We start from the raw sequence: 17,316 nt of genomic DNA, 5'->3' as shown, positions 1-17,316 counted from the left end.
TGCTCACTCCATGATAGAAAGTGGATCCACTCTAGGGTTAATGCTGTTTCCCTACAGGCTGAAGGAAGGGTTAAAGGGAAACAGGAACGAGGGGCAGGTGTGCCGGGTGTGAGGGAGTGATCACAACTCCCTGAGTCTCTGCTGGAGAGACATGTATATTGCTGTGGATTTTTGTTTGGACATTAAACACCGTGTGCTGTGAACCTATATGCCTGGATCCCGTGTCTTCTGCTGCGCAGCCGACCGCGCTACCTCACATATGGTGGAGAATGCGGGCATGCCAGCCCGGTGAGGTGTACTTCCTTTTCTGGTGATCCGGTAGCACATGTCCTGGATTCAAGCAGCTATACTACGGCCCAAACCCAGCGACGCCATGGAGGACATACTAAGGCATTTGGCTCAGGCTAATGCACAGCAGCAGCAGGCTAATGCACAACAACAAGAGGCTAATGCACAGCAACAACAGGTGAATACCCACCTGCTCCGGACGTTGGAGCAACAGCAGCAACAGCACCAGCAATCCTTGAAATTGCAGGAAAAAAGGCACCAAGAACAGATGGTTCTCCTGGCCAAGTCAATCCGTGCCGGACCGGCAGCAACAACCCCGGGACCGGGTGACGACGGCAGCGTCCGGAAAGCGGTGAGACAAGCGTTGCAAAAGATGACCCCGGGGGATGATGTGGAAGCGTTCCTGGCAGTGTTTGAGCGGGTGGCCGAGCGGGAAAAGCTGCCGACCCCCCAGTGGGCTGAGGTATTGTCGCCCTATCTGACGGGGGAACCCCAAAAAGCGTACCTGGACCTCGGTACCGAGGACGCCATTGACTATGTGACCCTGAAAGCCGAAATACTGGCTCGGTTGGGGGTGAATACCTATGTACGGGCTCAGCGGGTAAATCAGTGGTTCTATGAGGAAGCCAAACCCGTACGCTCCCAGGCCTATGACTTATTACATCTTGTAAAAAAGTGGTTGCAGCCTGACACTCTGAGCCCGGCGCAAATGGTGGAAAGGGTAGTAGTGGATCGTTTTGTGCGCACTTTACCCGTCACCGTTCAACGGTGGGTAGGACTGGGTGACCCGAGTACCCTGGACCAATTAGTGTCCCTGGTAGAGCGGCATGTGGCTACGCAGGACTTGATACGGGACACTGAGACTTTGCGTACCGCCCGTCGGTCCGGCCCCTCCAAGCCTAGGGCCAAGGACCCACCGCCGACACCGGTACAGGAGTCCGCTACCATCCTGGCTGAGGCCGCGCCCGCCGTTCCTGAGGTCCGGAAGGCCATGTACCCTAAACGACAACTTGTCAAGGGGGTTTCCTTCCCTATTAGATGTTGGCGGTGCCAGCGGGTGGGACATATGGAAGCCCAGTGTCCCCTGACCACGGAGCCCATGGATTGTGGGGTTACCCGGCGGGGTTCAATGTATGCTCAGGTGGTGTGTACCGCTGACCTGGTTCCCCCAGAGACTGAGCCCCACTTGTGCCAAATACAGGTGAATGGATGTCCGGTTACAGGATTGTTGGATTCCGGAAGCTTAGTGACCCTTGTGCGATCCACCTTGAGGGCTAAAGTAAAGGCCACAGGACGTACCGTGGGGGTGGTTTGCATACATGGGGACCGCCGAGACTATCCCACGGGGATTGTCACCATCACAGCACCTTGCGGTCAGGTGCAACATGAGGTGGGACTGCTTAACACTCTTCCTTATGACGTGATCCTAGGACGGGATCTGCCCTATTTTTGGACTTTATGGAAGGGAACCCCTAGGTCCCCTCCGATATTGGTCAGTCCGGGGCCTGAGCCCTACAATCCTGAATCCGGGACACCTGCCGTAGGGGTCCCCATGATAGGGACAGAATGTGAACCCGATAGGTCGCCCCTAGAGGTATTGGCAGGAGAGGCTGAGACGGTCGAGCCCATCCCGGACTTGGAGGCATCCCCGGATGCGTTTGGGACAGCCCAACTCCAGGACCCTACGTTAATACATGCCCGGAATAGGGTGTTAGTAATTGACGGGGTGGCCCAGCTGCCCGGTGCCCAGGTAAGGTACCCCCATTTCGCTCTTAAACAGGATTTACTCTACCGGGTAGATGAAATACGGGGCGTGGGGGTGGAGCAGTTGGTGGTGCCCCAGCCGTATCGCCGGCGGGTCCTCGACTTGGCTCATAAACATCTGATGAGTGGCCACCTAGGGGTCAAGAAAACGCAGGAGCGAATATTGCAAAGGTTCTATTGGCCCGGGGTCTTTGGGGAGGTAAAACGGTTCTGCGAAACCTGCCCGGAGTGTCAGCTTACCGCACCACTGGTCCACTTTCGCAGTCCGTTGGTGCCGTTACCCATTATAGAAGTCCCTTTTGAACGGATAGGGATGGATCTGGTGGGGCCCCTCGTAAAGTCTGCTCGAGGGCACCAACACATCCTAGTGATCGTTGACTATGCCACCCGGTATCCAGAGGCGATACCTCTCAGACATACTGCGGCGAAGCTTATAGCTCGGGAGTTGTTTTCTGTGTTCTGCCGGGTGGGGTTGCCCAAGGAGATCCTTACGGATCAGGGGACCCCATTCATGTCTAAAGTGACCAAAGAACTATGCCGGCTACTCCAGATCAAGCAGTTGCGTACGTCTGTGTATCATCCTCAGACGGATGGGTTAGTAGAACGATTCAATAAAACCCTGAAAACCATGCTAAAAAGGGTGATCTCCAAAGACGGGAAGGACTGGGATATGATGCTTCCCTATTTGATGTTTGCCATCCGAGAGGTGCCACAGGCATCCACGGGGTTTTCGCCTTTTGAATTGTTATACGGGAGACATCTCCGGGGATTGTTGGACCTGGCAAAGGAAACATGGGAGCAAGAGCCCACCCCCCATAAAAGTGTGATTGAACACATTTTAGGAATGCAGAACCGCATAAGCGCGGTCATGCCAATTGTGAAGGAGCATTTACAGGAGGCTCAGGCCGCGCAAAGCGGCCGCTATAATAGACAAGCCACCGTGCGGACCTTTAAACCCGGGGATCGGGTGTTGGTATTAATCCCCACGGCGGAGAGTAAATTCCTGGCTCAGTGGCAAGGCCCCTACGAGATAAAGGAAAAAGTCGGGGTGGTCAACTATAAAGTATTGCAGCCCGGTAGGCGGAAACCTGAACAAATATACCATGTCAACCTATTAAAACCGTGGCAGGAACGGGAAAGCCTGATGGTTGAGTTTCCCCCATCTCCCTCCTCTTCGGGTCATTCACTCCCGGCTTCAGCGACCTCCGGAGAGGACGAACCGGAAGTAAGGATCGGAGAAGCCCTCACCAAGCAACAGAGGCGAGAGGCCAGACGGCTGGTTCAGCAGAACCCCGATGTCTTCTCCGAGTTGCCGGGTAGGACCAGTCTGATACGACATGACATTGTCACCGAGCCCCACCTGAAGGTACGCCTGAAGTCATACCGCGTGCCGGAGGCTCGAAGACAAGCCATATCAGAAGAAGTGAAGACAATGCTACGCCTGGGGGTCATCGAAAAATCCCGGAGTGAATGGGCTAGTCCCATTGTCCTAATACCAAAACCCGATGGCTCCTTAAGGTTCTGCAATGACTTCCGGAGATTGAACGAAATATCCAAGTTCGATCTCTACCCCATGCCCCGGGTGGATGAGCTGATTGATAGGCTGGGACAGGCGCGATATTTTACCACGCTCGACCTGACCAAGGGGTACTGGCAGGTGCCACTGACGGAGTCCGCCAAGGAGAAAACCGCTTTTGTTACGCCGGAGGGTCTCTTCCACTATGTTGTCTTGCCTTTTGGGTTACATGGCGCTCCGGCCACGTTCCAGAGGTTGATGGACTTAGTGCTGGAACCCCACCAGGCGTATGCATCAGCGTACCTTGATGACATCATTATTTACAGCCCCGATTGGCAGACCCACTTGGAACAGGTACAAGCGGTGGTGGACGCGCTTCGAACAGCCGGATTGACAGCCAATCCCAAGAAATGTGCGTTGGGACTCACGGAAGCCCGCTACTTGGGCTACGTGATAGGCCAAGGAGTGATAAAGCCCCAAATTAACAAGGTTGAGGCGATCCAGAAGTGGCCTAGACCCCTGACCACAAAGCAGGTTAGGGCCTTCCTGGGTATCGTGGGGTACTACAGGAGGTTTGTAAGAGACTTTGCGGGACTATCAGCCCCCTTGACGGACCTTCTCAAAGGCAAGAAGTCCGTCATGGTGCGCTGGACTCCGCAGGCCGAGGACTCCTTCCGGGCCCTGAAGGGGGTCCTGTGCGGACAACCCGTTCTGGTCAACCCTGATTTCCGGAAGGAGTTCATAGTACAGACTGACGCCTCTGAGGTCGGCCTGGGGGCAGTGCTGTCTCAGGTGGTTCAGGGGGAGGAACACCCCGTCACCTTCTTGAGTAGGAAGCTCACCCCTCCCGAGCGGAATTATAGCGTAGTGGAGAAGGAGTGCCTGGCGATTAAATGGGCCTTGGAGTCCCTACGCTATTACCTGCTGGGACGGCAGTTTCGCTTGGTGACTGATCACTCTCCGCTGGTCTGGATGAGGTCCGCCAAGGAACGGAATGCCCGGGTTACCCGGTGGTTCCTTTCTCTGCAGAACTTCCGGTTTACGGTTGAACACCGGGCCGGTAGGTTGCAGGTCAACGCCGATGCCTTGTCCCGCGGCCCGTGTTTGATGGCGGGAGTTCAACCCCGCACGCTTGAACTGAGGGGGGGGGTATGTGAGACTGTGACCGGGGTTATCTATGACGGCCGGTATGTCTCGCCCCGGTTGTGCTCACTCCATGATAGAAAGTGGATCCACTCTAGGGTTAATGCTGTTTCCCTACAGGCTGAAGGAAGGGTTAAAGGGAAACAGGAACGAGGGGCAGGTGTGCCGGGTGTGAGGGAGTGATCACAACTCCCTGAGTCTCTGCTGGAGAGACATGTATATTGCTGTGGATTTTTGTTTGGACATTAAACACCGTGTGCTGTGAACCTATATGCCTGGATCCCGTGTCTTCTGCTGCGCAGCCGACCGCGCTACCTCACAATATATATATATATATATATACATATATTTTCATATATATACTAGCTGTACTACCCGGCTTCGCCTGCGTTAATAACTGTTAACAAAATAGAATGTATTAACATTCCCGGGATAGAATGTATAAATCTAATGTATTAACGCCCGGTATAGTAACTGTCTCTCTGTTTCTCTCCCATTCTCTGTCTGTCTCCCCCTCTGTATATCTCTTTCTCTCTCTTTGTCTGTGTGTCTCTTTCCCTGTCTGTCTCTGACTGTCTCTGTCTCTTTCTCCGTCTGTCTCAATCTCCTTCCCTGTCTATCTATATCTGTCACTTTCCCTGTCTGTCTCTTTCTCTCTCTTTCCCTCTTTTTCCGTCTCTGTCTCTTTCTATCTCTTTCCCTGTGTCTGTCTTTGTCTGTCTTTGTCGGTCTCTTACCCTGTCTGTCTCTTTCGCTCTCTTTCCCTGTCTGTCTCTTTCCCTGTCAGTCTGTCTCTTTCTCTGTACACATACACACACACACACACACACACACACACACATTCAGCTTTATATATTTTATATATATATATATATATATATATATATATATATATATATATATATATATATATATATATATATATATATATATATACTGATTGGTTTTTGACATGTAACATGAAATCTTTGTTATATCTTGTTTTCTAGTGATGCGGGCTCCAGCAGAAGATCTCTAGAGGCCTCACATGACATGGGCAGCACTGAAATCCTTGAAAAAGGGAGCACTGAAAACCTCAGCAATGGGACCAACAGTAACGTACAAGCTGCTAAACGCTTGGCCAAGCGCCTCTACCAGCTGGACGGATTTAAGCGCTCTGATGTTGCAAAGCACTTGGGGAAAAAGTACGTACGATAACAAAAGCCGCGTAGTTAGATGAAAAGCAGAATATACATGTAACTGACTGATAGTCTTTCCTGGCTTGTAGCTCAATGACTGGCTGGAATTTTAGCTACTGCTGTGAATTAGTTTCTACTTGGCAAATAGCATCTGTTATGGAAATTCATGTAATATACAGATGGCTTCAGCAGCATTGTAATTATTCCTTCCAACGGTATAGGCAGGTCTAGCTGATCGGTGTGAAATCCTGTGAGATCTAAAAAAAAATAACTTCTGAAATTAAAAATAAATTGTAGCGCTTTCAAAAACAAGTCCAGCAATACCTTTAGGCCAGGGCCACACAGGGATTACTGCGATCCCCTCGCATGACACTGATGAGTGTCATGCTAGTGTCGCTGCGGGGGACGGGCCGACACTGAGGAGGGGCGGGAGGGATTTATCTCCCTCTCTCCTCCGTAGTCGGCTATTGCCATTCTCGCCCTGCACTCGCGGTACACCGGTGTACCGTGAGTGCAGTGCGATTTTTTTTTTTCTCACCCCCATAGACTTGAATGGGTGCAAGAGAAACAAGGATCGCATTACACCCGCAGTATGCTGCGATTGTTTTCTCGGTCCGATTAGGGCTGAGAAAATAATCGCTCATGTGCGCTGACACACAGGCTAATATTGGTCTGAGTGGAATGCGATGTTTTATCGCACTCCACTCGCACCGGTTTTCATGCTGTGTGTCTTAGGCCATACATCTCCAGTCTGTTCCTCCATTACTGAGAAATTGGTGTTTCATGTGATATGCAAATGAGGTTGTAGATCTGAAACCTCTGTCACTACATCTCTATTCCCACCCATCGCCACTGCCTTTTTTCCTCCAGCTTTATTCCAACCCAGCACCACCGCCTCTGTCACTCCAGCTCTATTATCACCCAGCCCCACCGCGTCTGTCACTCCATCTCAATTTCCACCCGTATCTACTCCAGTTCCATTCCCACCCAGTGCCACTGCCTCTGTCACTCCAGCTCTATTCCCACCCAGCACCACTGCCTCTGTCCCTCCAGCTCTATTCCCACCCAGTGCCACTGCCTCTGTCACTCCAGCTGTATTCCAACCCAGCACCACCGCCTCTGTCACTGCAGCTCTATTCCCACCCAGCACCACTGCCTCTGTCACTCCAGCTCTATTCCCATCCAGCTCAACCGCCTCTGTAACTGCAGCTCTATTCCCATCCAGCACCACTGCCTCTGTCACTCCAGCTTTATACCAAGCCAGAACCACCACCTCTGTCACTCCAGCTCTATTCCCACCCAGCGCCACTGCCTCTGTCACTGCAGCTCTATTCCCACCCAGCGCCACTGCCTCTGCCACTGCAGCTCTATTCCCATCCAGCGCCACTGCCTCCTACTTGACCAGCGACTTATTTTCTAAAGTCAAAACAACGTAGTGGCGAGAAACAGACTGGCCATGTAAAGATATGGCTAGAGTTGTCTGTCAAGGAAGGACATGTGCATATAAATAGTTTGGTTTGTGAAATCCTACTGACAGAATCGCATTAAAGGTAATCATTGACTAAAACTAAATTGTCCCATATGTTTCACTAAGAAATGTATCTGTCAATCTCTCACCTGTTCTTTTTCATGTTCTCTTGCTGTTTTTCACCTATCTCATCTTTTTTTCCGTGTAACACTGGGATGGCCATTGCAGCAGAATACGCCTGTAAAGCTCTATGTGCTTATTACACCAGAATGTCCTGTAAGATGAAATCACATGGACTGTACTCCTATACAGGGTGAATAGTCCTAGTTTCAACCAGGAGACTGAAAAAGTCCTTGATTCAGCTGCCCATATAATATGATGCATTATGGTATTGGCAGCCTAGAAAAAAAGGGAACTGGGTGAAACCTAAAATTCAAGATGGTCCCCGATCAGTATCGGACAGCAAGAACAGCCGTAAGGAGGTGCATAATACACAGTAAGAGTGTGGATACTAGACTAGACCCCTAGAAGGGAGTGAAAGTGATAGAAAGTTATTTAGTCACTATTTCTGGAATTTATACTTTTATCTTTTTTGAGGACATAGACAGTAGAGCAACCCTGTGCAGCAAAAGTATAGGCCCTTTGTTTTCTAACTCACAGTTTACTGACACACAGGAAAAATGTCATGGCCCTATATAAAATGACATACTGGTGTAGGCCAATCTATCAGTGATTGTAAGCCATTGGAACCAATAATACAGAACAATGCATGGCACGTATCAATTGCAAGCACGGATGGTAGAAGTACTGGATCCTTGTTAAACAATATAAGTTGCCCTATATAATAATAATAATCTGAGACCCGTCAAATGCACTGATGTCATATGTAACTAATGTGATAAAGATATGGAGTGAATTATTAAGTATATTGTTTTGGAGAGTCTCCGTGTGACTGGAAGCCAGAAATGAACTTTTCTTATCATGATGCGCAGCCTTGGTCCAGTCATCGGGACGGAGCTGCAGCATTGAATAGTCAGTATCCACCCTTACTGGCCTGACGTCCCGTATGATAAATTCACAAGCCTTCATACTGCACTCCATACTCCCTGACTGTAGTTGTAGCGTGGCTTCAGGCTTATGAAATAGAATGAAAGATGAGAAATGCACACTTACCAACCTATTTTAATGGTTTCTGCAGTTAGGTGCCAAATACATCAGGTTTTCATAAGTCTGAAACTAATTAATGAACTGTAATTATATTAGCTATCAGACTAGCCAAGATCACAAGGCTGCATTGCGTGTTTTTGCCATGATCGTTGTTAGTGATCACGACTTTAGCAAAACGAAAAAGAAAAACTCATCTTGGTCGGCTGCAGCATATGAGAATGCACCCTTAGAATCAAGATAATCAGCCCTTAAAGGGAACCTGTCACCAGGTTTCCCCATTATTAACTTCGGCCATCAACTTTAACTCCTCTTTTACAGCAGTCTACTACTTTTTTTATAAACCACCAACCACCTCTGCATATCCCAAAAAATACCTTTTATAACCCCTTATACGACGCGGTCTTGATCGATAGGCTGGTCTTGCTCAGTGTCTCCTCTTTCCCCATAATCGCCGTCATCCTGTCTTGCTTCATGGTGATCACACCTACTACTTAATCCACACAGACCCCCAATCTCACTCCTACGCAGGCATACCACAACCTGTCCTACTGAGGGCAGAGCAAAGTACTGTATTGCGCATGTGCATGGAGAGGACAAAAAGCGGTATTTACTCATAAGTAAAGCTGGTACTTGCGCATTACAGTGGTTCGCTCTGCTCTCCAGCAGGACAGGGCACAGCATGCCTGCACATGAGTGAAGTTGGGAGACTGTGTGGATGATGTAGGATGATGTGTGATCCACATGAAACAAAATAGGACAGTGATTGTGGGGAAAGTGCCAACAATGCCCATCGTACAGGACCATGCCGTATGAGGGGATTATAAAATATATTTTTGGGGGATATGCAGAGTGGGTTGCTAGACTGCTGTAAAAGAGGCATTAAAATTGGTGGCTGAAATTCATATTGGGAATACCTGGTGACAAGTTCCATTTAAGACCTTCAATTGGCAAGTTTAATGTGGCTCATCATCGAGGATTTTCACTCAATTTTATGTCTTTTGAACACGAATGACTTATCCTTAGCGCTTAGGTGGGTTGACCTGAGTAAGGAGTGATATATAATTGATGACCTTTAACTTAGAACCACTGAACCTGGATCATATTCATGTACTAGTCTATAGAGCAGTGATATCTAACCTATGACACATGTGCCAGAGATGACACACTGAGCCATTTTTGCTGACACGCATAGCAGAGACAGGTGATCGCATTCTGATCTATAAGACAAGATGCGGCCACCAATGATTTCACTAGAACTGCATGTGCGGCCTTAAACTGTTCCTAAATAACCGGTCAGGGGGGCTCACATGCAGTCCTAGTTAAATCACTATATAGAAAAATTAGCACCAGGCACTCCAAATAGTGTGAAAAAAGAATACATTTTATTACAACTTCAAACAGTTCAACGTTTCGGTCTCTGCTTGGACCTTCTTCAAGAGCCAGCTGTGAAGCCATATAAGAACTACTTGTAAGTAAATATAAAGGGACAGAAACCTGTCTTATGATAATTGAGAGTCGAACGAGAGAGGTTCAAGTGTAAATGAGAAACCAGGTAGGAAGTAGACCTGTTATAAGAATGGTTTAGAGTAAAAATTCACCTATAGCGAACCATGTGTAAATCATTAACCAGCAATGATGAAGATTTGGGTGAGAGCACATGAAGCAAATAATATGTAGATTATTGGTCAGAAATGGTGTAGATTGTTCCAGAGAGGGCAGAAAAGAAGTATGCGGTATCCACCGCTTGTTATAACAGTATGGTAATCTGGCTGACGTCGCCATAGGGTTCAAGAGGAAAACATGTTGTGTCCACCGCTTGTTGAGGGTATGGTGATTAAGGTTGCTGTTACCAGAGAAAGAAAGAAACACGTGGTATACACTGCTAGTGGTTGGCGCTTCCACTAGCAGTGTATACCACGTGGTGGATACTGCATACTTCTTTTCTAAGGTTTCTGTCCCTTTATATTTACTTACAAGTAGTTCTTATACGGCTTCACAGCTGGTTCTTGAAGAAGGTCCAAATGAAACATTGAACTGTTTGAAGTTGTAAAAAAATGTATTCTTTTTCACACTAATTGGAGTGCCTGGTGCTAATTTTTCTATATATGGACGACTTGGCCCATACCTGAGCACCCACACCCTTACAGAAGTGCAGTGATAACTTTTCCTAGTTTAATCACTGGCGGCCGCGGCTTGTGTTATAGATCGATATGTGGCTGCCTGTTATTTAACTATTGTATTCTGTAGCTTTTAATCAGGGTCCTGAGTGAGGTGTGCTTATGTACCCCGTAGTGCATAACACGCCTCTCTCTAACTCTCCGGAGTTGAGCATAAAGACAGGCGCCATTGCATGCATGCGCCGGGTGGCATTACATTGTGCCAGTGTGCCTGCTGCAGTAAGTCCACATATCAGCACATTTATAGAGAGCTGCTGTTACCAGTCGGAATTTGGTTCATCAGCGCTCAGGATATGTTATAAAAATTTTTGGTGGGTGGGGACTGGGGGGGAGAGTAAGAGGAGATAATGAGTGCTGGGAGGAGGGGAAGAGGAGATAATAACCGCTAGGGGGAGGGTGGAGAAGAGGAAATAATGACTGCTGGGGGGAGGGAGGGGAAGAGGAGATAATAATTGCTGGGGGGAGGGAGGTGGAGTGGAGATAATGACTGCTGGGGGAGGGAGGGGGAGATGATGACTGCTGGGGGGAGGGAGAGAGAAAGTTGATAATGACTGCTAAGGGGGAGGGAAGGGAGGAGGAGATAATGACTGCTGGGTGGAGGGGGAGAGGAGATAATGACTGCTGGGTGGAGGAAAGGGATGAGGAGGTAATGACTGCTGGGGGGAGGGAGGTTTTGAGGAGATAATGACTGCTGGAGGGAGGTTTTGAGGAGATAATGACTGCTGGAGGGAGGGGAAGAGGAGATAATGACTGCTGGGGGGAGGGGAAGAGGAGATAATGACTGCTGGGGGGAAGGGGAAGAGGAGATAATGACTGCTGGGGGGAGGAAAGGGATGAGGAGGTAATGACTGCTGGGGGGAGGGAGGTTTTGAGGAGATAATGACTGCTGGAGGGAGGTTTTGAGGAGATAATGACTGCTGGAGGGAGGGGAAGAGGAGATAATGACTGCTGGGGGGAGGGGAAGAGGAGATAATGACTGCTGGGGGGAAGGGGAAGAGGAGATAATGACTGCTGGGGGGAGGGGAAGAGGAGATAATGACTGCTGGGGGGAGGGGAAGAGGAGATAATGACTGCTGGGGGGAGGGAGGGCTTGAAGTGTACGAAATACCAACCTTCAATTGAAGATTTAGCCAATGAAATTCAGCAACATAAAAGTCACTAGCCAAGTAATGTAAATAATTATTTGTTTTTGCTTTATTAATAAATACAGTCCAAATATTAAAATTACAATTTTTTTGTTATTAGAGCTACAAATATCACAAAATTATGAATTTTTGTAGAAGTGACACCCCACACGAGTTATGTTTTTGTTTTTTTTTGTTTTGTTTTTTTTTTTACGAATTTTGGCACACTGAGCTCAAAAGGTTCGCCATCACTCCTCTAGAGAATCATTCCCTACCACAAACTGTTACTGACACAATGTTTTGATAACTCTGCCTACGTGGAAATGTCTTTGTGTAGGTTTAGGTAAATGGTCCAAAACTTTATTGAGCCACAAAAGGGTTAAATATGAATGGCCCATAATTTCAGTATCTGCAAATTGCACGACTCAATCGTCCATGGTAATTCTATTTCTCTATAGTCTGTTTTCTACCTTCTGCTCTGTAATTTGCCTCCAGCTCTTAATTACTGTCAAAAGCGCTTTTTTAAGGAAGTTGTTTCTAATTAAACAATAAATATAGAAAAACATGAACACAGTCATTTCTTTCTTTCAGTAATGATTTCAGCAAGCTTGTGGCCGAAGAATATCTCAAATTTTTTGATTTCACGGGTTTGACCCTGGATCAGTCACTCAGGTAAGTAAAAACTGGTCCTTGGTACATTTTAAAATTATTATTTTTATTTTTTTTGTTCATTTTTGGCGTAAAGGGAATGTTTGTAATACTGATGTCAGTGGTGATAACGGTAATCCATTCCATAGCAGGGTATTTTTTCTCCTGTTGATCACCAGACACAGTTTACTAATTTTAATTAGTACTAGTAAAGAGTGAGCGTGCTCGGCAATGCTCGATACTCTATCGAGCATCGGCGTGCACCTGAGCATTTTAGTGTTCACCCATCACTAATAATCTTATATATGTCCCCCTATTATGTACTGTGTAATGGCTGTGTCTGACCGTACAGGGACATGGTCTGATCATACCACATCTCCTGGGCCGGGGAGGAAACAAAAGAGATTATACAGCAAATAAAAGTCCACAAATGGAGTCCAAAAATAGCACAGCACAGGATCATAGCTGATTCTTTTTGTGAAGTAAAGCATTTTACCTGAAAATGTGTAAAAAATGTTTAAAGTCAAAGAAAAAATAATTTGCTATCCAGTGGTGTAATTTCTGCATACTTTTTACTTCCTCCCTGGCCTCTGCACGGTCAGACACGGCCATTACACAGCACATAGCAGGGACACATATATAAAATTATCTCAGCACAGGAGATGTGGTATGATCAGACCTTGTCCATGTACGGTCAGACACGGCCATTACACAGCACATAGCAGGGACACATATATAAAATTATCTCAGCACAGGAGATGTGGTATGATCAGACCATGTCCATGTACGGTCAGACACGGCCATTACACAGCACATAGCAGGGACACATATATAAAATTATCTCAGCACAGGAGATGTGGTATGATCAGACCTTGTCCATGTACGGTCAGACACGGCCATTACACAGCACATAGCAGGGACACATATATAAAATTATCTCAGCACAGGAGATGTGGTATGATCAGACCTTGTCCATGCACGGTCAGACACGGCCATTACACAGCACATAGCAGGGACACATATATAAAATTATCTCAGCACAGGAGATGTGGTATGATCAGACCTTGTCCATGTACGGTCAGACACGGCCATTACACAGCACATAGCAGAGATACATATATAAGATTATCTCAGCACAGGAGCTGTGGTATGATCAGACCATGTTCCTGTACGGTCAGACACGGCCATTACACAGTACATAGCAGGGACACATATATAAGATTATCTCAGCACAGGAGCTGTGGTAACCCTTTTACTTTATTAAGTGAATGATAGACACATTAGCCAATTCTGACCTTTCCAAGCAATTGCCATTTTGAAAGAATTGGTTTTCTGCAAGTAGCTGCTACTTTAATATAGATTTATTATGTTATAGCTATAAGATGTAAATACCATAGTAGTGGCTAAAGCATCAGTTATGTCGGATCAGTACTGTTCAATTGAACACAAGCAGAGCATTGTAAAGGTGTGTGCTCAACAGAATGAAAGAAAGCAAACTGTGCAAAGAGGATGGAATCTACCGTAGTAATATTATGAGGAAAAGCATTTAAAGGAAACTTGTCAGAAACTTTTACCTCTTCCCCTGTCTCCAAATACCACTGCAGCTTAGGCTGCATGCCCATGATCAGTTTTTGGTGCGTTTCTAGAAATCCCATGCTCACTCTGTGTGCGGCCTGCAGAATAAACTGACCTGCGGTGTGGGTGTCCGAGCTGCAGCATGTCAATTGTTTGCTGCGGAGTCACAAGTGTTCTCTGCAGGGAGAACAGATGAGAGAGACCTCAACTTCCTGAACCCTGATCATGCGGTGTCCTGCAGAGGAGACTCGCGACCCCAATGGACCTGCCGCATCCAGAATACAGCGGGATATGATCATGAGCACGTACCCTTAGGGGTACTTTGCACGTTGCGACATCGCTACTGTGATATCGTCGGGGTCAAATCAAAAGTGACGTACATCTGACGCCGGTAACGACGTTGCAATGTGTAAAGCCTAGGAGAGAAGATGAACAAGCGTGAAACAGTCAAAAAACGGTGATCTGTGTCACGTCGTTCATTTTCATAATGTTGGTGCGTCCACAGGTACGATGTTGTTTGTCGTTCCTGCAGCTCCCCACATTGCTGTGTGCGAAGCCGCAGGAGCGACAAACATCTCCTTACCTGCGCCCGCCGTCCACCGGCAATGCGGAAGGGAGAAGGTGGGCGGGATGTTTACATCCCGCTCATCTCCGCCCCTCCGCTTCTATTGGCCGGCCGATTGGTGATGTCGCTGTGACGCTGAACGCACCGCCTCCTTGAAGGAGGGATTCTTCGGCAGTCACAGCAACGTCGCCAACCAGGTAAGTGCCTGTGAAGTTGCCGTAACGATGATGTTCGCTACGGCAGCTATCACAAGATATCGCATGTGCGACGGGGCTGGTACTATCGTGCTCTGCATTGCTATCATCGGCTAGCGATGTCGCAGTGTGTAAAGCACCCTATAGAGTTCTCTTCCCACTGTCTCTAAAGATATTCTTAGTAGCTCCATTGCATGTGCCATTTTGCTAAAACTTGAGTTTGAGGCCACACCACACTCAAGAAGGTGGGGTAACTGCAGAATAAAGTCAAGATGTCCCTGTCTTATTCCCACACTGTATGGCAGGGTTGACCTCCCTGAGGACAGATCCTCATTTTAAGTCAGTATTCACACATTTGTTGTACAGTAGGATTCTGCACAAGCCAAGATTAACCTAACAAGCATTCAAAATATCAAAAGGGATCTGTCTCCTGAATCATGCTGCCCGAACCACAGGCAGGATGAAACGGTGACCGGCTCCTGCCTTCTAAACATCTCAGCCTTCAAAGTCAGACTTATGATCTGGCTTTTGCTGCTGGGTCAGTAAAACATGTCATATTGTGTCTTCTGCTCCAGATTTAAAACCGATTTAGATGTGCTGTCTGAATGGAAAAAGCGATCGAACGCATTTATTGCAATGAAACTTTGCTTTTACAGCAGAGCACTAACAATAGTGCCATCTATTGGTTGCTCAAGAAAATTCAACAGCATCATTCCCTTTTCACTTCAAAATGATTACAACCTAAAAAAAGTGCTATGTCCTGTAGACTAGTCCCAGAAGTGTGCCTGTTCGGCTCTGTTCACACAGGGCATTTTTGTTGCTTTTTTGGCAGCAAAACCTGATCTCTTGGCAGCAAAAAAAGCTTCATTTTTTCCAGTGTTTTTTTTGCTTCATTTTTTGGTGTGTCATTAGTTTACAGTAAATGTTTAACTCAAGTTAGTTTCATTCATCAAAAAAAGCAAAATCGCAGCTGCTTTTTTCACTCTCATTGCTTTCAGTGGTGAAAAAAGCAGCAAAAACGCTGACAGAATTGACATGCTGCTGCTTTCACAAACGCACAATTTGCCATTTCAGTCAGGAAAAAAAAAAGTATGTGACTGTGTGTGCATGATTTCTGCACTCATAGGTTTTGCTGGAACTGTAAAAAGCAGATTTGCATAAAACCAATGAACAAAAAAAATGCACCAAAAATGCACTGTGTGAACATAGCCTTAGCCATATCCCACACAAGAGAATGGGTAAGTAAATGTGTGCCCTATACTGTCATTTTTATTTTTGTAAAACTAACTTTATTTACAATTTATTATTATTATTATTATTATTATTATTATTATTATTATTATTATTATTATTATATTTTTATTTATTTTTTGTTCATTTTTATGGGGTTTTATACAGTTTGTGGATGATTGTATGAGCCCTTGTTACCAGCATGATTTATTTTTTTATGATTTCGATATAATCATTATTTAGCCTATTTTTCATTTTACATACAGCACCAATCAAATGTTTGGACACACTTGTTCAGGTAATGGTTTTTCTTGTTCCTAGTGAAATGTGAACATTATCGATAAAGACAGCAAAATCACAAAGAGAAACACATTAACCAGAGCCACCATGGCTTTATGACTAATAAATCTTATCAAACCAACCTGATTTCCTGAATGGTTGGACCAGGGGAATGCTGTGGATATACTATACCTTGACTTCAGTAAGGCATTTGATAAAGTATCACATAACATCCTCACTGAAAAATTTAACAAGTACAAAATCGACAAAAATCAGTTAGAAGGATTCACAACTGGCTTAATGATCGTGCACAACGAGTGATACTAAATGGCTTCACACCAAAGTGAAGGAAAGTTAAAAGCGGGGTGCCGCAAGGCTCTGTCCTGGGCCCAGTACTGTTTAATATCTGTATAAATTATCTGCACAATGGAATTATTGGGTAAATCATAACATTTGCGGATGATATGAGGATAGGAGGAGTAGCCTACACTAGAGAGGAAAGAGAGTGTATTCAAAAGGATCTAGACACTCAAACAATGGGTCAAGGCAAACAGAATAAGGTTTAACAGGGACAATGCAAAATCCTACATATGGGTAAAAGATATGTAAAAAGCATATATAGCATGGGAGGAATATAACTATGTAATCGCACCGGGGAAAAGGACTTGGGCATTATAGTAGATCCCAGATTCAACATGAGCCAACAGTGTGGTGCTGTAGCTAAAAAGGCCAACAAAATTCTGGGATGTATCAAGACAAGCATTGAATCTAGATCAAAAGAAGTACATGTTCCCCTATACTTTGCCCTGGTCAGACCCCACATGAAATACTGTGTACAGTTCTGGACACCCCAATTCAAGAAAGACATCGATATATTGGAGCAAGTCCAGAGAAGAGCAACCAAGATGGTAGAAGGTCTGCAAACTATGTCATATGAAGACCAGCTAAAAGAACTACGAATGTTTAGTTTGCAAAAGAGAAGGCTGAGAGGAGACTTAAT

General features: G+C 46.3%; 1 protein-coding gene across 4 annotated transcripts in view; it reads left to right on the top strand.

Moving 5' to 3' along the window:
• Window positions 1-17,316, top strand: part of PSD3 (pleckstrin and Sec7 domain containing 3) — a 926,316-nt gene that overhangs the window by 546,060 nt on the left and 362,940 nt on the right. For all 4 annotated transcript variants that reach the window (XM_075352479.1, XM_075352480.1, XM_075352481.1 and 1 more), the window contains 2 exons: window positions 5,701-5,895; window positions 12,417-12,497. In XM_075352479.1, the coding sequence (XP_075208594.1) occupies window positions 5,701-5,895; window positions 12,417-12,497 (276 nt within the window). The remainder of the gene's footprint in view (window positions 1-5,700; window positions 5,896-12,416; window positions 12,498-17,316) is intronic.

Source organism: Anomaloglossus baeobatrachus, chromosome 1 (assembly GCF_048569485.1).
Source record: "Anomaloglossus baeobatrachus isolate aAnoBae1 chromosome 1, aAnoBae1.hap1, whole genome shotgun sequence".
Taxonomy (NCBI): domain Eukaryota; kingdom Metazoa; phylum Chordata; class Amphibia; order Anura; family Aromobatidae; genus Anomaloglossus; species Anomaloglossus baeobatrachus.
This window is presented reverse-complemented; position numbering and strand designations above follow the sequence as displayed.